Source organism: Ptiloglossa arizonensis, chromosome 7, assembly GCF_051014685.1.
Source record: "Ptiloglossa arizonensis isolate GNS036 chromosome 7, iyPtiAriz1_principal, whole genome shotgun sequence".
Classification (NCBI taxonomy): domain Eukaryota; kingdom Metazoa; phylum Arthropoda; class Insecta; order Hymenoptera; family Colletidae; genus Ptiloglossa; species Ptiloglossa arizonensis.
In genome coordinates, this window is record NC_135054.1 from 21402945 (window position 1) to 21427725 (window position 24781).

At 33.4% G+C, this 24781-nt stretch overlaps 4 protein-coding genes across 15 annotated transcripts; 1 reads left to right on the forward strand and 3 right to left on the reverse strand.

Annotated features, from left to right (window-relative positions):
• Positions 1 to 2: 2 nt before the first annotated feature.
• On the reverse strand, positions 3 to 4296 carry LOC143149589 (putative ATP-dependent RNA helicase DDX43). Its single transcript, XM_076317130.1, has 11 exons — positions 3548 to 4296; positions 3021 to 3282; positions 2161 to 2361; positions 1881 to 2099; positions 1683 to 1809; positions 1437 to 1602; positions 1128 to 1370; positions 900 to 1047; positions 590 to 831; positions 335 to 497; positions 3 to 257 (listed from the first exon to the last, which is right to left on the reverse strand). Exons 1-11 carry the CDS (start codon positions 3574 to 3576, stop codon positions 126 to 128), a joined length of 1932 nt encoding a protein of 643 aa, XP_076173245.1. The 5' UTR covers positions 3577 to 4296; the 3' UTR covers positions 3 to 125.
• Positions 4297 to 4446: 150 nt separating this feature from the next.
• Positions 4447 to 7541, reverse strand: LOC143149591 (uncharacterized). 5 transcript variants are annotated; one of them, XM_076317134.1, is made up of 3 exons: positions 7403 to 7541; positions 4836 to 4955; positions 4447 to 4742 (listed from the first exon to the last, which is right to left on the reverse strand). In XM_076317134.1, the coding sequence occupies exons 2-3, from the start codon at positions 4946 to 4948 to the stop codon at positions 4574 to 4576; spliced, it is 282 nt and encodes a 93-aa protein (XP_076173249.1). In that variant the 5' UTR covers positions 4949 to 4955; positions 7403 to 7541; the 3' UTR covers positions 4447 to 4573. The 5 variants fall into 5 exon arrangements, with proteins under 5 accessions (XP_076173249.1, XP_076173251.1, XP_076173250.1 ...); XM_076317136.1 differs by having other exon boundaries at positions 4836 to 4958; positions 7403 to 7494; XM_076317135.1 differs by lacking the exon at positions 7403 to 7541 and adding an exon at positions 7252 to 7396.
• A 1101-nt stretch (positions 7542 to 8642) lies between these two features.
• Caper (RNA-binding protein 39-like protein Caper) lies at positions 8643 to 16620 on the forward strand. 5 transcript variants are annotated; one of them, XM_076316084.1, is made up of 10 exons: positions 8702 to 8779; positions 8868 to 8941; positions 9233 to 9306; positions 11345 to 11409; positions 12779 to 13078; positions 13239 to 13446; positions 13519 to 13785; positions 13878 to 14053; positions 14130 to 14300; positions 14538 to 16620. In XM_076316084.1, the coding sequence occupies exons 3-10, from the start codon at positions 9289 to 9291 to the stop codon at positions 14833 to 14835; spliced, it is 1503 nt and encodes a 500-aa protein (XP_076172199.1). In that variant the 5' UTR covers positions 8702 to 8779; positions 8868 to 8941; positions 9233 to 9288; the 3' UTR covers positions 14836 to 16620. The 5 variants fall into 5 exon arrangements, with proteins under 5 accessions (XP_076172196.1, XP_076172200.1, XP_076172195.1 ...); XM_076316081.1 differs by lacking the exon at positions 9233 to 9306 and having other exon boundaries at positions 8643 to 8779; XM_076316085.1 differs by having other exon boundaries at positions 8671 to 8941.
• Positions 16621 to 16700: 80 nt separating this feature from the next.
• On the reverse strand, positions 16701 to 20473 carry LOC143149055 (2',5'-phosphodiesterase 12). 4 transcript variants are annotated; one of them, XM_076316078.1, is made up of 7 exons: positions 19634 to 20473; positions 18209 to 18942; positions 17955 to 18094; positions 17579 to 17865; positions 17278 to 17430; positions 17075 to 17195; positions 16701 to 16984 (listed from the first exon to the last, which is right to left on the reverse strand). In XM_076316078.1, the coding sequence occupies exons 2-7, from the start codon at positions 18931 to 18933 to the stop codon at positions 16722 to 16724; spliced, it is 1689 nt and encodes a 562-aa protein (XP_076172193.1). In that variant the 5' UTR covers positions 18934 to 18942; positions 19634 to 20473; the 3' UTR covers positions 16701 to 16721. The 4 variants fall into 4 exon arrangements, with proteins under 4 accessions (XP_076172193.1, XP_076172194.1, XP_076172192.1 ...); XM_076316079.1 differs by lacking the exon at positions 19634 to 20473 and adding an exon at positions 19231 to 19613; XM_076316077.1 differs by lacking the exon at positions 19634 to 20473 and adding an exon at positions 19007 to 19613.
• Positions 20474 to 24781: the final 4308 nt, after the last annotated feature.

Consider the following 24781-nt stretch of genomic DNA (forward strand, 5'->3'; position numbering starts at 1 on the left):
TCTGAATGAAGGTTTTATTAAAAAAATTAAACAAAAATTTTTATAACACTCTCTGTTTAACTAACTTAAAAGAGTAAATTTATAAATTTATGTATGGTAATCGATACCAGTATACTTCTTCTTATCTACCATCTTCTATTACCTCTTCTATGTGAGTAATCACCTCTATCGAATCGATCGACTTGTTTTTCATTTGCTCGCTTCTCCTTCCATGCTTCATACCTATCAGCCATTTGATACAATTCCGAAGGAACTTCCTTTAGAGAAAGAAATCTTTAAAGAGGTATACAAAGCAAAATTTTTCTACAATTGTATAAGTATTTACTTGACTTACTTGTTTAGCTTCTTCTAAAAGATTAATTAATTCTTTTGCAAGAGACCAATTTTTTCTTGTCATAAATGCTATGCTTTCTCCCGTGCGTCCGGCACGGCCAGTACGACCAACTCGATGAACATATTCTTCTATATCTCGTGGAAAATCATAATTTAGCACATGCCTAACAAAAATTTTATTTTAATGTAATATAAGCGTTGTAAGGCATCTAAAGACATTTAGATGATATACAATAATACATAAGATTAAACATACGTAACATCTTCGATATCGATTCCTCGACTAGCAACGTCCGTTGCAAGAAGTATTTGAACTTCTCCAGTTTTCAAATCTTCTAATGCCTGTTCTCTATCAGACTGTTCTCTTCCTCCATGTATACTCTGACAGGACATCCCTAGTAAGGCTAAGTCACTTGCTATATCATCGACTTTGCATTTTCTTCCAAAAAACACTATTACTTTATCCGTAGGAGTCATTTCACGAAAGAACTGATACATCTGTCGAGAAAGAAATATTTAATATTTCATTTCTTTGTATAATATCATTAAAAGTACATAATATATACCATAGTTGTTTTTTCATTTTCATCTACAAGATAAATTTTTTGTGCTACTGTGTGTACAGTAGCTAAATCAAGAGATCCAACAAATATTTGAATTGGATTTTTCATATACGATTGAGCGAGACGTCTAACACCTTGAGGCCATGTAGCACTGGAATGTGAACAAATAATATCATTATCTTTACTCCAATAAGAGCATTATTTTAATTTTTTTTAAACTATGTATCTTGCCTTGTCATAACTGTCTGCCTATCTGGCCTTATATCTAGCAAAACTTTTCTAATTTGTGGCTCAAAGCCCATGTCAAGCATACGATCAGCTTCATCCAACACAAGGTATGTAACTGCTGCCACATTCAAAATATTCGCCTCAACAAGATTATTTAGTCTACCAGGAGTTGCAATAACTATTTCTACTCCTTTCAGTACAATATTGACTTGATCCTTACGACTGCCACCTCCATATACACATACCCTATGAGAGTATTAAACTTTTGAAAATAAAGAAAGAACAAAGTTCTCTCAAATTGCTGATACTCACGCTTTTATACCATGATAAGAATATTTGTTCACTTCTTTTTCAATCTGTAATGCCAACTCTCTTGTTGGAGCCAGAATGAGTACATTAGGACCATTCCGTTCTGACCGTGGTGTTTCTTGACCCTCAATGTGAATCAAAGCAGGTAGCAAGAATGCCAAAGTTTTTCCTGAATGTATCATTAACATAACAAATTTCTTTATTGTATTTGGTAAAATTGTAACAATGTTAAAAATCCAAATGACTTACCTGTGCCTGTTTGAGCAATTCCAATAAGATCTTTACCATTAAGAAGAATTGGCCATGCTTGGCACTGTATTGGACTGGGTTTGGCAAATCCCTGCTTTCTTATTTCTTCAAGTACATCAGGGTAATTCTAATTTACAATGTTATTAAAATAATATACTTTTCTTCATTAAGTATTTATTTATAGATTTTTTTACTTACTTCGAAAGCTTGTTCAAATGTTACAATAGGATTAGGTATATCGAACTCTTCTGGATGATGTTCCTGTTTGTCAAACATATACCTAACTTCTATATTGTTATTTATCTTCCTAATATGAGCTGCTTCTTCTTTTGTCATATTAGTAACAGATGGGTGCTCTTTATAGAAGTTTTTAATAATAGGAGCATATTTTGACCACTTCTTTTCTCGAAATTCATCCTAATATATATAATAATTCATAAGTGAATAATCATAACAAATTAATTTTATATAAACTTACACAATGATTACTAGCTTCTGCCCAATTAAACGTGGAAAAATCAATTTCTGGCTCATCATTCTGTTTCTTTTGCTCTTCTTCTGTTTTCGATGGTAAATATAAATGAAACAATTTATCTATCAATTGTTTAGCTTGTTCCTGTGCTTCTTTGGATCCAATTATAGTTACAGCAGTAGTATAATTTCCAATTGATCTATCAACCTATACCAAAAAAATTTTGGGAAAAACAAATTAGTAACTTTTCTCTTACATGTTTGTTCATTGAGTTAAATTGCATTTCTTAATTTTACCATATTCTGCATAAGTTACATATTATTATACACAATAGCAACAATATCTAATAAATCTATACAAATGTTTTAGTTTGCAAAACACAATAAGAAGTAAAAATCAACCTAAAACTTTTGTTCTTAATTTCTAAGTAGGTGAACTTTATTCATTTTAGCTTTAAATTCTTCATATGCCGTCCATACCTTTAGAAATATATATAGTTAATATAGAAGTTGAAGTTTTTTGAGCTACCTACCTAAATTTTTTCCTCGTTTATACAAGACAAATCAATATTGGTTACATCCATAATCAATATGTACTTTGATGGGGCATGGATGGCATATACAATTCCTAATATACAATGTATAAAAAACAATACTGAAACCTGCATGATACCATACACTGGAAATATTCAAATTTAATATATGTATAGTCAGTTTAAATAGTAAACTATAAAACATTCAAGTTGAATAAGTAACATCCACATAAAAATATAAATGCTATAGTTTTGATTTACAACAATAATGTATTGTTTGTACAATCAGTCTATGAAAGTAAAAAAGAATTAACGATATTCTGCTAATGCTTACATGAATCCTTGTATTTGTTTTCTCTTGTAGCTCTCTAATATTAGATCCACTTCTACCAATTAGTTTTCCTACTTTGTTACTGTCAATATGTATGATAAATTTATGAGATTTATTATCAAAACTATCATGACTAGAGTTAAAAGACAGATTTTGTTCACTTCTAGAGTAAGTACTTCTTTGATATCCTCCTCTGTCATTGGGTCTTGAACCTTGTTCATAATTTGTGGATGAATTTCCATAACTTCTTTGATTATTATACATCCTGTAGCAATTGATCACAAAAATAAACAAAACAATTTGTAAACAATATTTATTTCATTTTTCGCGTATAAAAACTTGTATTATATTAATCTTTATATGCATATTTTAACGTAAGAAAACAATTAAGAATAATTATATCTTTAACAATACTCATATGAAAATATTCATGAGCGAATATCTGTAAATAAACACTGATAAAGCAAAATATATTAATAAATAGCATCATTTTAGTGTAAGAAAATGAATGTTAATATTCGTTTCAATACCTTTCAGTAACATATGTACGCATTGACATTGTAAAGCCTAATAAAAACACTACCAACAATCCTTCGTAAACAAACAATCTTCAAAATTTAAGTCATGGAATTTGTAAAGATAATGTCCAAGCTCAGTGTTAAGAATAGTAAGCAATTCTAGTAAACTTTTAAACAAAATTTATACCTAGCTAGTGAAATTATGAAAAAACACCAAGTACCGTGGAATTCTACCGCGTGAGGAGAAAGTCACCAAATCTCACTAACCCTTCCCCTGTACAATAAGTTTGTTTCTTTCTCTTACGCAGAAGGGTGCGAAATTCCGTCAGTCCTTCCTCTCTATTGTCAGTTTTAAATTGTGTCCACATATGATATTTAATAAACAACGATTTTATTCTTAAACTGATAATTTATTTATTAAGAAAACAAAGAATGAAATGATATAGTCTGTTCATTTAGTGACGAACAAACAAAACTACTATGAAAAGTAATTTTGTAGTCAGCGCTTTCAGTGTGAAGGCGTGAAGAGGATATATTTGTGTAGTCTTTACTGACTATGAAACTCGTGTTTTCATTGTAAATATGAAATTTTGTTTGTTCTATTTTATTTGTGGTTCGTTTTAAAAATTAAATATTTTCATATGAAATTATGGATTCATTGATTATTGGTTGAAAGACAGATTATGCGATTAAAATTGTAAACAGAATCGAATGTTCTTTCTTTTAATTGAGGTTAGCGCATAGTTCTGGATTCCTGTTTTTATAGAAACAACGCACTGCTGTGAATTTTCATGTCCAAAACTTTATAATAAAGGCCTACGTAAATTCTGTGCAATATTTATTTGCATCAGATATTTACACTATTCCAAATTATATTATAAAAAAAAAATAATTATTTATTGAAATCAATGGAAATTAGACGATCCTTAATTTATTTTATATTAATTATTTTACAAACAGGAAGATAGAATTGTTAAGTCCTGTTATTATGTAAATAATATCACTAAAGAGACAAGCATTACATAGTGCCTCAAATTATTATATATATACTGGAAATGTTCCGTTTTCGAGCTGTTCGTTCCACTTCTCTACCCAAAATAAAGGGCACATCGAATTAAAACATTTTTTAAAATACTGACAAGCTTCATATTCCTCGCCATGACGCTTTTTACACCGTTGAAAGTCCACGAAGCTAGTGAAACAGTATCTGTATTCAAAATAGATACAATTAAGTGATTTTATATCAAAAACAAAGTTTATACAACAGTGAAATGTAATATTAATTTCTTTTATTCTTTACCTCGTTTGGTTTTGATTTGGGAATCTTGGGTCGTATGGTGCTGTCATTGGCTTCAATTCGCCTGCAGTAATAGGTGTTGGGTCAGGAGATCCAATTTTCATGTATTTAACCATATTGTTGCTGCTTAACAAGTTACAAGTTACTTAATCTATTATATTTATTGAATGACCTACATATTTCACCCTTCCTCTCTTTCCAAAGGCAAACTCTATGCATGTCTCTCGCTCTAGTCCGTTTGTCTCTTGCACCACTTAACACTATCACAAACAATAGTTGTTTCTCCACTACCGTCATTTTCCATTTTTGTATTACTTAAACGATGCTCTTCAAGTTGAAATAGTTAATAATCTGATAATATGCATCCATAATTTCTGATTAACATATTTGTACATTCTATATTGTAATAAAAAAAGAAAAAGAATTTGTCCTGTATACACTTTTCTAGAGCAGCATGTTTGTTCGAACAACAACCATGTTACTTTGAAGTTTTTCAAAATTCAAAATAAGTTGAATACGGGTGAATTTCTTTGAACTTGGTTGATAGTTGTTCCTTGTTTAAATATCATTGTGAAGTCATTAAAAAGAATAGCAATTTTAAAAAGCACGGTTATTGTAGTTGAAATGAAGTAACAAAGTGAGAAATGAAAACTGAAATGAGCTATTTAACCAATGGTCTGGTGTTATCCTCTTCTTGACAACAAACTTCCCTATATTTTTTCACTTCAGCCATATAAAGCGACCAAGCATCCTTGGGCTGTTCAACAGTTTGTTCAGTCTTTGGTTTAGCAACCATTCCAGTTTTTAAAATTCTCCCTCCTCGCCTCTTTCCCACCATTAAAGGTGGGGGAACTACACTTTTCTCCTCCAAAACAGAAGTCGTCGGTTTTTGTGTGGGTTGCATTTGTTCTTGCATCTTTTTGAACATTTCCATAAAGCTACCATCGTTCTTAAAAGCATTAGATTGTGGAGGAACGACTGGTTGTGGTACACTTGTTTCTGTATTATCTTCTGCATTATCCGATTCGTATGATGGTGCTCTATGGTATCTACGGCTTTCTCTGCCTCTATGCCTATCTCTACTTCTATTACGACTACGGCTACGTCTCCTGTCTCTGGAACGCGATCTTCCTCTTGATCTGGATCTTGATCTATCTCTCCTAGAGTACTTTCGCGATCTATCTCTATCCCTATCCCTATCTCGATCCTTGTCTCTGTCAGGTGACCGAGATCGTCTATGTGATCGACTTGGGGGAGATTTTGAACCACTGCGTCTTCTTCTACGTCTATCCTGTGGTGAATCATTTCGAGAAGTTCTACTGCTTCTATAATCCGAGGGTGAGGGTGAACGGCGCGACGACATTCTGTTTTTGTACCCATCATACGTTGTATAAGATGCACTATACATAGGAGGCGAAGGCGGAGCAGGCGGTGAATCTGTATTGGACTTGGAGCTGCGTTCGTGCCGCTTTGAATCCATTGTTGCGCTTGAGTGCCTCTCTCGCCAGGCTGAATGGACAGATGGACACCTATAAGGATAGAAACTGCCTTCTATAAGTACACCGCCCATTTTTTCTTACCACGCCTTTATCTGATTGGTTTTAAATGTACGCGTTTGCAAGAGACAAGCGGATTTATAGCGAGAGACCAAAGTATATATTGATTGGCATTGAAATAAAAAGAGAGTTCAATCAAAGCAAAGATTAATCAATTTCAATAATTTCTGAACACACATATTTTAATAGAAACTAACTTGTACACTTTAGACATCCAGCTTTGATTGTATGCTTCATCTATAATTAATTTTATACGCACAATTATCTATAAATATTTTAATAACTACTACTAGTACTAATTCATAAATAATATTATATTTTATTAAACCATCTTTTTACAAAATGTAACTGTGTATTGTTATATAATTCCATTGTGTTTCTCTTCCACTATATTGTATTAAAAGCATGTATGTTATCAATAATATATCAATTTACACCGTTCGTAATAATCAATTTGAATCAACTGATAACGGTATGATAATTCGAAATGTAATCCTTACATTGGTTTTTGGGAAAGTATTTGAAACACATTTGGTATCTTGAGGATATCATTAATTAAAAATGCATATGTACCAACAGGAAAAGTTTTTGTAAGTATAATTACGTAAAATCGTGATTAAACATATTCGATGCATAAATTGTGCGACTTTCAAACGTAATACTGTAAAGAAAAGAACCATCAACAACGAAACGCAAAATAGTTGTGCCTTTCTTAAGTAATAACTCCATCTTTTGTATGTTACAATCTTTAATAATTATTTATTAAACAATCGTTTAATTCACACCGGAACAGGTAGTGCAAAAATGACAAGGGAAAGACAGGAAAAGATAAAAGAACACGAAACTTGATAGAAAATCCTTACCCAAAATTAAGTACGACTTTCGGATTGTAATCTGAATTAATTCCCACAAAAATATGGGTAAAGTCTTTCTAGGATTTTCTTAAATAATTCGTCAACTGTACTAGTCACCTAAGTATTCTACAGGTACACGAAATATTTTTATATAAAATACCTTAATCAGCCGTGCGATTGAAAACAAAATGGCCACTAGGCAAACTGCGCCAGACTGTTACGTCATGCATTTACGTCTAGGACAGAGTTAAATCTGATTCTGAAAGGATACGTTGCAAATATAAGACGCATTTTGAATTTTCTCCGATAGAGTACGTTCGAATCTAGTGCAAGCTAAAGTCCCTAGACAGATACGTTTGTTCAACAACAGATTTCATGTAAACAAAAAAACGTAATTATGAAAGACTTTATTGGTCCATCACATCTCTGACCGAAAGAGTACCGAGAAATAGTAGATAAAAACAAAAGAAAATTTGATAACCGCTAAGAAACCAATGATATAGTTTTCATTAAAAAGTTGTTGTATTAGTAGATCAGTTGAAAGATAATTTACTATAATACATCATACTGATAATATAATACCTGTATAAATGTAATAGTTTTGTATCAATTTTCATCATAGCTACTTTTCAGTTTTATCATAGCGCGTGGTTTTCTTTTTTATAAGTTGAATAGATTACAACATGTTTCAAATTTTTGTTTAAATTCCTTACAATTAAAATTTGAACTGAATGAACCTTAGACTTATATATTGTAAATAAAATGTTATATTCTATAGACAAATATTGTGTGTAATTGAGTTCTTGTGAAACTTTTGACTCAACTAAAGTAATTAACATTTATTGTGATAAAAGGTGCACAAAAAAATAAAAAATATGGCTTTTATAGGGATTTCATTAAAATATATAACTAGATATAATGAACTATTTAGACAATTACCAAATTCAACTAGTTTATTTGAACTTTAAACAATATTTTTATATTTTTCTCTTTATATTAAGGGTTCTCAACTTGTCCTTAACCACTTCCAAGAACATAATCTATTAATTTATAAGTTACTAAATTTGTTATTTCATTCTGTTTTTAATTTATTCTTCTTGTGTGTTAGTATAAAAAAGATAAAATGGATCTAATTTCAAAGATGGATCGAAATTCAAGAAAGGTTGGGAACACCTAATCAGATTGTCATACGATTTTTCATTACTAATGTTTATAATTGTTCTTGAGAGTTTTCAAATCAAGTTTGACACGTGAGTTTTGAGTAAAAAATTTTTAACGAAGAAAAATCATTAAAAATTTGTGGAAATTTTCAAAAATCGTAAGAACTGAGAACCGGATCTCAAAAAACAATGCAATGTAAACGCATCCGGCGAAGGTGGCGCTAGTTCGTTCATTCACATCCGGCCCTCCATTTTCTTTTGGTCATCGTGTCGCGTACGATTACGTTCTTCTTCGCACACGTTCGTTATTGATCGTTACGTTTCTGAGTAATTGTTAAGAGGTTCGAAATCGTATAATTAAGAACACTCGCTAGTCTGTACGTTACACAATATCCTCATACTTCATTTCTCTCGACCATCGTAATCTTTTTTTAGTTTATCGTGTGCTAATGCGTGGTATTTCAGAAAGCTCTCCGACACGCGCAATGGCGGAGGATTTGGATGTCGAGGCGATGCTGGAGGCGCCATACAAGAAAGGGGTAAGACTTAATTCTTTTTTTTACTTTCCTTCTTCTTCGTTTTTATGTCTCGGTTTGTTCCCTCGAGGTCCTGACTTTTTTTTAAAATCCCGTAAAGTCCACCCTAATCTCGACGCACGCAAAATCCAATTACGGTGGCGTACTGTTCTGGGCATGTTCAGTCATGTTGCGTTCGAGAGAAAAAAAATAGAAATGTCCGTCCTTACCTTCCTGTATATACATGTAGAACAAAGTACGCCCTTGTCTCTCATACCGACTATTGATCAATACCTCCGTTTTCTGTACTTATAGATGGTACGTAACATGTACCCTCGCGCTCGTAGGATGTTCGGCAGCGAGTTCCTAGAATGCACTTGAAATACGAGGTATTAAGAAAAGCCATCACTAACATCATTTTTACTTAATTCTGTTTTCTTTCTTTATTTTCACTTGTTTTCTATATTTTTTTTTGTTAATTTTACTTTCTCAGAAACCGTAACGTTTATTATTTATATGACGTAGATAGAATTGCTACTGTCATCTTTGTACAATTATAGGGAGAGAAAATATATACGAAAAACGATGTTCTGTAATTATAGGGATTAAAATGGAAAGGAAAAATAAATCGGTTAGGTGCTGTTCTGCCATGTGCCATGCTATTCTTTTTATATTTACAATGTATATAAAAGCGTGGAAGAATAAATTAAGTTATTTGTGTAATCATTATGTACATAGAATTGTTTACACAGTGTTGACAATGTTTTAAGGTAGAAGAGCATAACTTCTACATGCATTTTTTGCATTTTTAGGTGGAACGATAAAGGTATTCGTCAATTTTTTAAATTGAAGCATTCCCACATTGGCTTTGCTTTATTTTCGGTTTACAGGAATCTTATATATGCACATGTTTTATATATAATTATGTATTGATTCTTCTTTTTGGAAGAAGGTACACATTAATATAATTGTTTGAAATTAAATGAATTAGAGGGATAGCCTTTATATCAATAGGGAAATGTGTTTCAATCGATATAAGTATTCATACCATTGAATTAAAACACAAAAAATAAGATGTACCTTATCTATGTGCTATAAAAACATGTCATTTTGGTTAAAAGTTATATATTGTTTTAGATAGGAACAAAAATAAAATTCAAGATAAAATAATAACATTAGCAAAAATTTATATCACAATACAGTAAAAATAATATTTATTAAGAATATTATATTTTAATGAAATTGTATGTATTGTATGTAATCAATTTCTTACAAAGAATGAATCTTATTTATGTAACATGCAGTATATATGTAATACATTTAAATATGTTGGACTGTTGTTCCTGATCATTTGATTGGAACTAAACATGTTGTGTCCACTAAATTATTTGTGGTGTTCCCTTTTTTTATAATTCTTATACTTTTTAATTAATAAAGTATTGTCTGTGCTATTTTGAATTAAAAATAGTGATTTGTAAATAAAATGCATGGTAAATTGGCAAGCAGGATTAATATTTTATGTGGTTTAAATGAGAAAATGTTTTGAAAATTATTCGCAAGTACAGCCAAGTTTGTGTAAAAATTCAATAATTGTTTGCAAACCATGTTAATATGAGACATAGATCAATAATTCTAACATCACTGGTACATGCATTTAACACCATTATCATCATTCCATTGCATCAATGTGGTACACCAAGTACGTGTTCGTTTTTAATCATCTGAAACATTTTCTCTATACAGCTAAGTCATCTTGTAATATATATCGACTGGAAGCTGAAAATGATCGTTGATCGTTTTGTACCTATTACAAGATAGTTAATTGAGTATACATGCAGGGGTTGTAGGCTAGCAATTAGGGTTCACATCTCGTGTTACATTAAAAACGTGCTGTCTTTGATGAGGGCTCTCTTTTGCAGAAGAAAAAGGATGTGTGGTTGGCCATTGGTAGTTTAAGACCAAGGCATGCTCAACCCAAGATTGCAATGCTTTCCTAAAACCCGATAAAATGATTGGTAAGTTTGAGCCACGTGTATGCGAGGCATCGCAACACTATGCTCGCCCCGTCTCTCTGTCTCTCTCTTTCTTCTCTGTCTCCCCATCTCAGCCCCCTCAGACCAATATAATCTACCTGGAAAAGAGAAAGAGCACAAGAGTATACCACCGTCCAACGGCAAATAGATCTTCGATAATATAGTGCTCAAAGGAGAGTTGTCTACATGGTTATAAAGATTATCAGAAGACAAAACTTCATGACCAATATATTTTATTTCTGAAACTACTGTCAGACTTTAAATTGTACAATTTGTACACAATCTATCGTTACAAAATTTACTAACGTTCTATGATTTGCTTTTTGTCCCCTTGTTCGCGCGTCCCTGCCACATCGGCTGGCTGGCATGGCATTCAACTGTTTGCTGTTCGTAGGAGCAGGACTCCTCATCCAAAGACAAATCTTCCAAGGAGAATGGGTCTAGCCGCAAATCATCTGGGTAAGTACAATTTATATACCATTGATTTAATTAACACTTTGTGCTCACTACCATTTTTAACAATATTAATATTTTGTAGTATAGGTAATTTTATTAAACTTGTTGACAAGATTTTCAATTTGTTTCTGTTAAAACAAAATTTTTCTAACTTACTGAATTTTTATATTGCATTATATTTGTATTATAAGTATTGAATAATTTTATAGTAATTTTGAAACAAATGGTTGTGGGCACAAAGTAGTAAGTAAACTAATTCTAAGATAAGCCCAAGAATACAGTTAGACATTTTCATTATTTTATTTTTTGCTGAGTCATAAGTTATACTTTTAGACATTGTTATTACAATGTATTTGGATTAAAAATAAACGCTTTTTACATTAACATCTTGCAAAGTATATAGTTTAAGCAAAAATAGGAGAACTGGATTTCTATTAAGATTTTTATTTTATCTTTAAATGCTGGATTTTTATTTTTAATTGTAAGTAAAATTATTTTAATGTCCAGTCCTATTATATTGTGTTCTTTACAATATAATAAAATATACTTCTTCATAAACACCTAAACTACCTTGTTTGAACCTTTAGCATTGTAAGTTGAAGTAAATTCTTGATCATCTGTGAACATTTCAAAACAGCCATTCCGTGCACGTATATAGCTATTTGAAGTTATATTCTCTTTGTTATAGACCCCATACAATTAGTGTAAATGCTGGTTATTTTCATAATTCCAAAGGTTAAATCCAAAGATGGTAAGTGTTTAGGAAGAATATCTGTACTACAGATTCTGTTACAAATGTGAAATTAATAAATGATTGTTAATGGAGATTTCAAATGTAAAAAAATTAGATGTAATAAAAACGGGATTATCTACTACTTTTAGTACCAATTTTAAAATGTTGCATAAATTATTTTCTTACATGTGCATTCTTCAATCAACATAGAATAAAAAAAGAATTGCCATATTGACATTAACTATGCTTAATTAAATATGTTTACTTTTTCAATTATTCATATTTATTTAATCGAAATATATTGTATATTTCACAAAACAAAAAAATATTTTCTTTTTTCCAAGGTTTAGTTATATTTCGTTCATTCTATATCCTAAGAAAGTACATAGGACTAAAGTGGGGTAAGCAACCCCCATGCTTGTAAGGTTCTTATTGTTACCAAACTGTAATGTAACCAAAAAAATTTTTACCACCAAGGGTCTGGATTAATAAATTCGAATAAATTGTCACTTCATTTTTATTATCGAATTAAATATATTTTATCGCGTATCATGTGTATATTATAAATTACATTACAATGAACTAAGTGGTACAAAATATCTTAATCCCAATATTCTTTTTTCTGTTTTTTTTTTTTAGGAAGAGTAAACATCGTTCTCGGTCTCGTTCTCGATCACGTGATCGTAGGGAGAAAGATCGTCGCGATCGTGATAGAGACAGAGATAAGGATCGTGACAGAGACCGCGATCGTGATCGTCGACGCAGATCAAGATCAAGAGATCGAAGAGACAGAGACAGAGACAGAGATAATGACAGAGATAATAGGGATCGACGGGACAGAGATCGGGATCGAGATAGAAGAAGAAAACGATCTCTCACACCGATTACACTTCCCAGAGCAAGACCACCATTTGGAAAAGGTGTTAGCCCCCTTGGAATGTAAGTGTGCAAGTGTTTTTGACATTAAAATAAGAAACTAAACACAATTTTTAAAGTATAAGCTTTTTGCCAGTCTTTACGAACACGTATGCTTATTAAAATTCTCTATTGAATCTTTGTATTTTTAATATTGTATTTTGTATTTGTATGTACATTGCAGTAGAAACGATGAGTTAACGCCAGAGGAGCGCGATGCTCGAACAGTTTTTTGTATGCAATTAAGTCAACGCATACGTGCACGTGATTTAGAAGAATTTTTCTCCAGTGTTGGTAAAGTTCAAGATGTCCGACTTATTACCTGTAACAAAACAAGAAGATTTAAGGGTATTGCGTATGTTGAATTCAAAGACCCGGAAAGTGTTACACTGGTAAGTTAACATGAATGGTGTTCAACATTGAGTTTATTCTCATTCATTAAATTACTTTTAATTTCTTTGTAGGCACTTGGATTATCAGGTCAAAAGCTTCTCGGTGTTCCTATAGTAGTACAACACACTCAAGCTGAAAAAAATCGTATGGGGAATTCTATGCCAAATCTCATGCCAAAGGGTCAAACAGGGCCAATGAGATTATACGTTGGATCACTTCACTTTAATATCACAGAAGATATGCTTCGTGGTATTTTTGAACCTTTTGGAAAAATTGACAACATTCAATTAATTATGGACCCAGAAACTGGCAGAAGCAAAGGCTATGGATTTTTGACTGTATGTGTTCAAATGTATTACAAATTGTTTGAATTATTTCTGGTTTTTGTTTCATTGTTTTTTTTTAAATAACTATATTTTCGTCTGTACAGTTTAGAAATGCCGATGACGCGAAAAAGGCTTTAGAACAATTGAATGGTTTTGAACTTGCTGGAAGACCTATGAAAGTTGGTAATGTCACGGAACGTACCGATTTGATACAAGGGCCTTCGCTTCTTGACACAGATGAACTAGATCGAAGCGGTATTGACCTTGGTGCTACTGGAAGGTAAATAATACAAATATAATTTCTAAAATTTTTCATTTTATATTTATAACTAATGTTTTATTGAAAATATTTTCAGGTTACAGTTAATGTTTAAGTTGGCAGAAGGAACTGGCCTTGAAATTCCTCCCGCAGCTGCAAATGCGCTGAATATGGCTCCTGTTATGTCGACACCACAACCACCACCACAAGCAGCTCCACCTATAGCGACTCAATGCTTCATGTTGTCGAACATGTTCGATCCACAAAAGTAATTCGTTACAATTAATTTTTACATAAAAAAAAGTGCATATCTGTAGACCTAGTATTAGATTCTTTGTTCTTTCACTAGGGGAATCCATATGCTACATGAAATATGTTATCTCGAAATATTGTATCGTACGTATTTATACGTATATTGAAGAATGATAACATAACATCATTACATAATTAAAACAGAATTTTATTAAAGATTATATTTTAACACGGAACTGTTCCACTGTTTCAGCGAGACGAATCCAAATTGGGCGAAAGAAATTCGCGACGATGTCATCGAGGAATGTAATAAACACGGTGGTGTGTTGCATGTGTATGTGGATCAAGCTTCTCCTCAGGGTAACGTTTACGTCAAGTGTCCATCAATTGCGACGGCAGTCGCAGCCGTTAATTCGTTACACGGCCGGTGGTTTGCTGGACGGGTGATTACGGCCGCATACGTACCGGTTGTGAACTATCATTCATTGTTTCCGGATGCGATGACTGCGTTACAGTTACTGGTCCCAAGCGCGCCACGAAGAGGAATGTGATCCTAAACGCCGTCGAGGAGAGTTACGAATGTATAAATTCTTATAGTATTATTACGGTTTTTCTTACTGATATTAGAGAAAAGAACTTTTGTCATTGTAACAGAATCATTTGAACATTTCAAGTCGCAGTTTTAAATATCATTAGCAAAGTACAGAACAAACGGGAATGGTCTCGCAAAATAGATCATAAATTCATAAGCGTAATTGTTCTTTGGTCTATGAAAGTCAGAACACGATAAATCTGTAACGAATCGGTCACATTGATTTAATATAAATCTTCAAAAGCACTTACTCGAATGTTAGTAATCTTGACCAATTAGTACATGATAACATCAGAGGGATTGTCCTTGATACACCTCTAGATGCTACATCTACTACATGGATACGAAATTTTCCTTTAAAAATAGTTATTTATTAACACAGTACAATGGTATAAGAGTATTACGTGTATCCACGTACCATTATACTTTAACAGATTCAGCGCAATTGAAAATCTTAGGCTTTCTGGTTTTATTCGTCGGCTATACTACACAATAATGAAAAATCGTCTACTAAACAATTGTTTATCGTCTGTAATTTCACAAGGTTGAACAACTTTTGGCGCTTAACCTGTTAAAGTAAAAGAAAAATTTAACGATATAGTAAAATTATAATATATGTAATACATATATTGTGAAATTTTCTTCAGAAATCTTATGATAATGTTGAAACTCGCAGCGAAGATTATTTCTTTAGGAAAAGCATAGTTAAAAAGAAACATTAGTTTGTTATATATTAGTGAGGAACGCGTAAAATATTTGAAATGAAAAAAGAAGGGGTCTGCAGGTAGCATACATCAATACATTTTCCGTTTGTTTCGATAGGATCAATGGTATGACGAACATTTTTAATAATGTTCATCTTCTTGGAACAATAAAAACTATTACGAAACTAATATGTAAGGCACTAATTTACGCGTATACTATTTCTGTACATTCTTTTTAACTAATTATATACACGATTATATAATGGGCCTTCTACTTATAGAATGTCTATGAACTAGTTGTCGATATTATAAAACTTAGATAAATAAATTATTCACGAACGTTTCTAACTACCGTTCAAGTTAAAAAAAACACACAACATTTTCAAATTATACAGATGCCATCGATTTCACTTAGTATAAAAATTTCTAATAACATAAAGTATTAATGAATCTTGCACCGTTTTCTTTTTATTTTTTACATTGATACGAACTCTGTTTGGTGATTCAGAGAATGTTACAATTACATGTATTCACATGAAATGTAGGATGAGATTTCGTAAATGGTATTTATCACTCTTTCGTTATTTCTGCAGACCTCTGTTAACTGAGAATCAATTACGGTAATTTGTATAAAATGTTTTGTAAATTAACATGAACCGTTCTTAGATATAACACTGCTGTAACTTCTTATTATTGAAACGTGGGTGTACACTTTGATAATTATAAAGTAAAATTAATGTGATACGTAATGTGGATGTGAAATCCTCTTCTAGTATACAAATGTAAATGCGCAAACATACTTCTTTGACATTTGTTCGTTCGTACACGTGATAATTTAAGTAATTATAGCAGATGTAAGATTTTTATTTCTTACCCTAGCGTAGAATACAAAGATTATTTTGTAACCTTCACTGTATGTATCTAACGTAGACTACAAATACTATTTTGAACACATTGAATGAAAGGTAATCTTATTGTGTACGTTTTATAAAAATTCTACAAAGTTGAAATTATTATTTAATAAATTAACAAAAATTAATTGGAAATCGTATTTTTTTGTTTCGACCCAAATAATTAAGTTCACCCGTTAGAGAAGATTATGTAGCAAATGCAGTAAATGTAGGTTTAATACGTTATTACTTTATTTGGACCATTTTAAATCGACACATAAAGAAATGTGATCACTTGGAAATACTACAGATGGAAGTGCTGTATGCAGACTAAGCTCATCTTTACTAGGCATTGGTACAACTTGTTCAATTTCTAAATAATCCTTCTGATAAAATATGTAATCCAAACATCCACAAAAGCCAGCCGTATAATTTGTATATTCTGCAGTGCTATAAGCACTAGATAAATTAAGATCATGTTTAAGAGATATATTGTCTATGCATTCATTGGGATCTATAATGGAATAAGAGATGTAGTTTAGATGAATCCGAAATGTTGTTTCCGTATAAATTATTATATTACTATAACATTAAATTAACTTACTAGATTTCCAATCAGTACAGTCTTCCGGTATGTATTTGTTAACCATTAATTGATAAACTCCCGTTTCTGGTACACTGTTAAAATCTCCACAATATAAAATGCTAACATTACAATCTTGGTTCTGGAAAATAATCGTATATTAATAATTGATGAAGTGTATTGCAATTATATAAATTTCCAATTGGACAAATTGACACAAGTACCTTTTCTTTTATTTCCCTGGCAAAGTTCTGTGAATATACTAGGCAATAGTATGCTTGCAACAAACGTATATGCTTTGCTTCTGGCCGGAAAAATAAATGTGTATTGCAAACAATTAAGATTTCAGAGTTTTCTTTAGATCGTAATGCTATTATCTGTAATATAATTTTTATGTATATAGCCATCTCTTTCCATAGTTCCCGAAATATATCCATTTATAGATTAAAATAGGTCAGCTATCATATAATTAAGTAAAAAGGAATTATATTTAATAGTACGATATAGATTATTGTGTTCTAGTACCTGTATTAGTGTACTTTTATTTAAAAATGTCTCTTTTACATTTTTATTTTGAATCTGTAACCAAAGAGCATTAAATCCATTTAAATCTGTACCATTGGAAATAATGCTGTAACTGCAACTTAATTTATCAAATCTTTCTTGATTATAAAATATTGCAAGTCCCTCTTGTAAATCATTTTTAGTATTATATACACTATTGTAGTTTAATGTAGATAAAATTAGTAAAAAATCATTATTATAAACTTCTTTATCTACTTCTTGAAGACATATTATATCTGCATTATATCCTACAAAAATGTGTTACCAGCATTTAAAATTGTTTCTTATTGTGATAAATTTAATACAGTAATTAAGAAAATAAAAATTAAAAAGCTACCTTTTAATTCTTTGAAAAGTAGTAGTTTTCGGTAATTCATAGATAATGCATATGTTGGACAATATGGATACAAGACCTCCTTGGAAAGTTCAGTTGTTGAATATACATTTGCCAATATATTATAGGATGTTACTCTGAAACTATAATGTTATCTTTAAAATCATACACAATGGTATAAAAGTACAGCTAATTTGTATTAAATCCGAATTAAGGAAAATAAGGTTTAAAATATATCTTTTTTAACAGAAATTTACCTTTTACCGGATAGTTTATTTTTGGTAAAAGCATGTCTGATTTCAAAAGGACACAGTCCTGGACCAGCTTCCACTGGATTATTAGATATTATTTGTACCATTGGTCCAATTTGTGCACCTTTCTTTGGTATACATGTTATCTTTAATTTACATCCTATATCGGATGTATTAGGTACATATAAATAACCATCTCCAACATGGATCCACTTTCCTTTATTCTCTTTGTACCAACTAAAAATTGACTCTTCTATATCGGTATTTGTTGAATTAAATTTTGAGGGATAAGTTGGATAATCAGCTAAAATAACTGCCGAGAGTTTTATCACATTAATGCAAGGCACGTTTATTTTCAATACATACTCTGCATCAAAAATCACCAATTTTATATCTGATAGATTTTCTAAAATTGATTTGCACGTAAGTTCATTATTAAGGACAGAATCATTCCTTCTGAATTCAATCTTTCTGTTTTGAATACTATTTATTAACTCATCTATCGACTTTGCATCTTTATTTTTCTTTCTGTTTTTCTTTTGGACAACTTTTCTCACATAAGAAATTATATTTCTGTCTATTCTACTAAGAAAAATATTTAAGGATTCATTCACGTTTCTCTCGAAATTGAATTGCTTGTCTAAATTTATATGAGAATCAATATAACGAAGAGACATGATAAACTTCTCGCTGCCCTCTTCATATTTTACAGTTGCTTCGTTTAGGTTCATTATCAGCGTCTGTTGCGAATAATACTTAAATGAATGTTTGCGACTCGTGTACGATAAAAATGAGGTTAGATACCTTAAATATAAATTACGCATTAATACAGACATTTTATACTTTCATATTAAGTATATTTTGCAACATGTGTATTTAAAAATTTCTAAATAAAAAATTTCAATACGAGTATTGTAAATATTGAGTAATAAATAAAGTACTTTTCGGAATTTACTTTCACTGTTCAGATCAAGAACTATATACGACACATTGTAGGTGATGAGATGAATGATTTCGCACCAACTTACACAAGAATCTCAATTATTATGTTTTTATGTCACTTTTTCAAGTCAAACATTAACTTTATTGCTTTTGTTATAATCAATATTTCACAGTGTACTTATTTAATGTAAAAAAAATGTCTCATAGTTTGTTCAATTTATTTATTACATTTTTTTCTACCGTAATTTATTACGAATTACAAGAGAAATTTATTATTTTGAAGTTCTAAAATTTAGTATTAAAATTAGTAACAATTGTCTCAATTGATAAGTTACAGCCATTTATGGCAACATGTGTGGACTAAAAATAGATATGGCAAACTTATTTTAGCCCGAGGGAGAAATTTATCGGTAAAAAATATTTTAAAGGAAAACCATAATATCTACGCGCCAAGCGAGATAGTTTATATTTTAAATAAACAAATCTTACGTTTATTTGTATTTTGGCGGTAAACTGTGTTGATTTTACCCGACGAAAGAAAAATGTATACAGGATACGAATTATTACTTGAATACTCGAATGCGCAAACAAGCACAACCGATTGCTTATCTTCGGAGGTCACTTTTTAGTTCACAAACGCGACCACTAGATGGCTATAAACTTTTTTAGTCCACGAACGCGTCAGATTTCTTATGTATCATTGAAAACACATTGTTGCGTAATATCGTTCCAAATCGATGCAGCAAACAGAATGACATTAATCGAGAGAAATTTTTTTAATCGCAATTCGTTCATCTACGATGGGTTGCCCATTTGCGAGACCCACTGTCGTTCGCCACACGCTTTCGAAAAACTTTAATCATCGACGGTTCTACGTTATTTTCGTTTCAATTCTTTAAAAATTGTCGCGGTGTTAAAGGAATACAGAAAGGAAGGATATCGAAGCGTAACGATATCCGTTTGTTTCGGTGGACAGGAAGAGAAACGAGAAAGAGTAACTACTCGAGTAACAATGTTCCGTCGTGATTGAACGCGAAACGACATTTTACATTATCTGCCAAATTGCTCAACACAGATCGGCAATGTGGGCACACCTGCTCCCAAGCAGATGCCGTATGCCGCACACGGATTTTTTATTTATTTCCGCTGCTTAATACCGAGATTACTGTAACGAGAATGTAGGCCGGTGAAATTTTGCTCTGCTTTTCTGAACTTTTTGATTGCAGCACACCCGGCGCGTTCACTCCGCCAAGTCTGCATCTTAACCGGGAACATTTTCGTTAGGCATGGCCGTACGTTAACTGAATCGAAATGAGTTAAATTAATTGCGTAACGTCGATGCCATAATACACGATGAACGTGTAATTCGTGTTCTTTGCGCACAAAAAAAGAGAACAATATATACACACACATATATATGTATACAAAAAAAAAGGCTCAAAGTAAATCGATTCGACAAACAATTTTGAAGTCGATTTATCGAAAAATGATCCCCAAACTGACCCGTTTCTACACACACCACCGCGCGCAAACGTATTACCTTCACTGAATCGCGCGACTATTTTTAAACCTGTTCCAATATTTATTTATACTCGCTGTAACTTATTCCAGGATCGAATCGTTCTTACTTTTATGCCCCCTTTGTCCCGCGTGCGACACTGAACACTTGCAAAAGCAAAGAGCGCCTAGTAAAAATTGTATCGCGCTTTTAGAACGTTCGCCAGATCGAAGTAAGATCGAAACCTGATACGTGTAAACCGATGCAAACTATGTAGGAAATTGCGCGCTACAACGCGTGGCTTGTAAACAGATACTTGATTCCGGATGATGAAAAAAAAAAAAAAAGAAAGAAAGAAAAAAAATTCGCGCCAAAACATTTCATTTATTCCCCAAGTTCCCCCACCACCCACGATTCTCGAGACAGAGACAGAGACAGAAAGAGAGAGAGAGAGAGAGAAAAATCTGTACACCAGATGTGGGGCAATTGGTAGGGCATTCTACGGGCAACAAATGACTGCATTTTTATTCACGCAAGCGGTCGAACTGGTTTTTGATCGCCTCGCGTATTTTCACTGTCGTCGATACGACAGTTCCTGTATTTTCGTATTTAAATCTGTTTATACATCGAGATATATTTAACGCGAAAGTAAATCCATCGAGAGTAAAAGTTTCGCACGGGGACGAGACGTTCAATACCATCGAGGCTAACATTATGTAAATCGACGAGATTTCCGGAGACCGTAACGATCGATCGGTTACAAAGTACACGAACGCGTTAGGGTGTTCGTAATCGTAATATGGAAACGGTGGGGGGGAAAAAAAAAAGAATTGAAACGCGTGGCGAGATCGACGTACAACCACGCGAGATGATTCCACCGGTACGGGGCACGTGATTCACAATCCACGGTGCATCGATCCACATAGCTATTAGAGATCGTTCTTGCTCAACGCTTATTTCAAAACGCTAATAAAGAGAGTCCTCGCGCTCTTCGCCGAAGAAGACGAAGAAGACGAAGAAGACGAAGAAGATGAAAAAGAAGAAAAAGGACCGCAGAAGAAGAGATCGAAGTGAATGCGAGGTTGCAGTAACGACCGCGCGTGCATCGGATGATCGCGACGCTGATATCGATGTTGATATCGATGCGATAAGATTACCACGGTTCGTATTACGAGTCTGTTTCACCGAACACGTCGATTCGTTATTATTTTCCATTTACAATCGATGATAAATGGCCCCTGGTAATTGTTTATCTACTCCCGAGAGGATTTTAAAGACGATTCCACCGCGGATAGAGACGTCACTGTTAACGATAAATAGCGCGACGAGAATTTGGGACTTATCGATAACGTTCGGTTACGAACCATGTTACTTTTGACCCTTTGGACTCGAGAGGCGATCCTCGCTCGCCAACCAATTCAGTGTACTATTCTCGATCCGGGGAAACTTCGTTTGGAATTCAAATTGGAATTTAAATATTACGTTCTCGTAGAGTGTGAACGTACGTAAACGAAGTATATAAAAATATTCCGTTCCGGATTTATTTTACGACTCGAAGCATTTTCTCGAGGCGTTGGTTTGCTGGTAGCAAACAAGCCTCGAGTGCTAAGGGTTAAGTTATTTTTGCAATGGACACTTGGTACTTGTCTCTGTACTCTGATATTGTACTCCGATGTTCCATCGGTGTTACAGTGTTTTAGTATTATTTATACGACCGATTCTTCTACGTTGATTTACACCACACTGCACAACATATGGTATAGTGTATACATCGTTGTATCACGAGCACAATATCGTAGCGTGGAAAATTTTATTTTCAATTGGAATATTGAAAATAATTCCAAACGTGGATGCACAACTTTTGCTACATTGTTGTATATTATTTGTATCTAGAATTACGTTCACGTTGGTATCTTGAGAAACGTACACCTTTGGTAGAACAATGTGTGATGCCTTTAACAGCGACGTGTCTTTTACACGACACGTATTTTACACTGTGCGGTATTCTGTAACAATAATCAACATTGTACATCAAGGACACGGTGTATTACATTTATGTTAATGCATCACCAACGACAAGTCGCTGTACCGTAGGAAATATATAATCGGTGTTAATAGCCACACGACCGTCGAATAACGTCAATCATTCGTGAATGTCATAATAATATATGTATTACCGTTTAAAAACAGGCACACATTGTTATCACAGATCTATTACCTCGCCGTTGGGGCACATTGCGACGGCTTGCTTTTTTCAATCCCGCGTAGGTGGCGAATAACTTATGTAAAATGCTAAGAAGCTGCGTAAGAGATCGCTGGATGCCGGAACGAAATGTTAATGTCGATTGTGTTGCAGTTGCGCCACGCCCTGAAATTAATTTACCGTTCGCTTTTGATTTTCGGCGAGTGTGCATTATTTATCGTCTGGAGCGTGAGAATCGTTTCAAGAGCATTACGAATGATACGGAACTCGAGGAAACAACGATCATTGAAACGAAAAATACGACGAATCACCACCGTTGCTCGATCATCGTTGCTTTTTTTTTCGAAATATCGAACGTTACTTTTCGTAAATTGTACGCGAAAGAATCCAACGTGCAGTTCCCATGCGAAATAAAAATCACACGATGGTTACGGTGATAACAAATACAGAAGGTAACGTACGTATTCGGTCGATAAATAAAAAATTGTTACGCGACAACGTTACTTTTCGTAAATTGTACGCAAAAGAATCCAACGTGCAGTTCCATGCGAAATAAAAATTACACGATGGTTACGGTGATAACAAATAAATAATAGGAAGGAAACATACGCAGTTGGTCGATAAATAAAAAATTGTTACGTGGTAATGTTACTTTTCGTAAATTGTACGCAAAAGAATGCAACGTGCAGTTCCATGCGAAATAAAAATCACACGATGTTTACCGTGATAACAAATACGGAAGGTAACGTACGCAGTTGGTCGATAGATAAAAAATTGTTACGCGATAACATTACCATCGTCAATGTATCGGTAATTGGGCCTTCTAACCCGCGTAATTGATACTCGAATCGAGGTTCAACTCGAAACGATAACGAAGAGAGAAGTAGAACCACGATGGAAATCTCTATCCGATCTAATCGCGAGACTCGTACACAATTTTTCTCGTTCGATGAACGTTGAATTCGAGTCGTATTCATGACTGATTGCGAATAAATACCCGGGATACGATCCTTAATCAGGCGTGGATAACAAATTACAACTCCACGAACAGGAAAGTAGATCACACTTTGGCCTACTGCGCTACAAAGTAGAGAATAAATGCAAGTTACGACTCGTCGATTCGACACCTGATCTTTCAGGTTCGTCCGGAAAGAGGTACGATCGACGTGGATCGCTATAGTGGGTTTCTGAAAATCGTGTCAACGTCCACTTTGACGACTCTCGAACGTCAACGCGTACACCATTACCGTACAACTCCATTTTACGCGAACCCGACCAGGGACAAGTAATTCGTATACTTAGTAAGTGAATAGGCTGTTCGCATAATAGGAGTTCGTCGATTGTCCCCGCCAGTTGTAACTTCTCGTTCGGATAAATAGATTCGATCGTGACTTTGTGAAAATTCTTTCCATCCACCGTTACATCGGTTTCGTGCTAGATTCGTTTTCCTCGATGTTTTACGTCGATCGAGATCGCGATAAGTAAATATATATCTCGTTTTCGTTTTCGTTCGTAACAGATTTTCCTATTATAGACGTTTAACGACGGTTGGCGCAAGTTGGTTGAATCTCGAAGGAAAATTTCGTTACGATTCGCAACGAGATGTTCGATCGTCTCGAAGGAAAAGGTTCGCGCGTCCTTCTCGAAAGCATCGCGGTACGCGTAACCCCCATAAACGATCGTTCACGACTGGGTCAACACGGTTCTCCTAGCATGGTCAGCTGGGTATTGGCCGAAGCAGGTTACTCCGCGTCTCGCTTCGTAAATGTAGCGAGCTGTGCTCGTTAGAATGTCTTCTTTCTTCGAGACGCGTTCGTTCTCGAGGCCCGAGAGCTCGTTTCCGTGGACGTATTCTCTGCAAGAAAATCGCCGTTATGGCCGCGCAGGTGATAATCAGACCTGTGCAACCAGACCTGGATGCACGCGAACCGCCTCG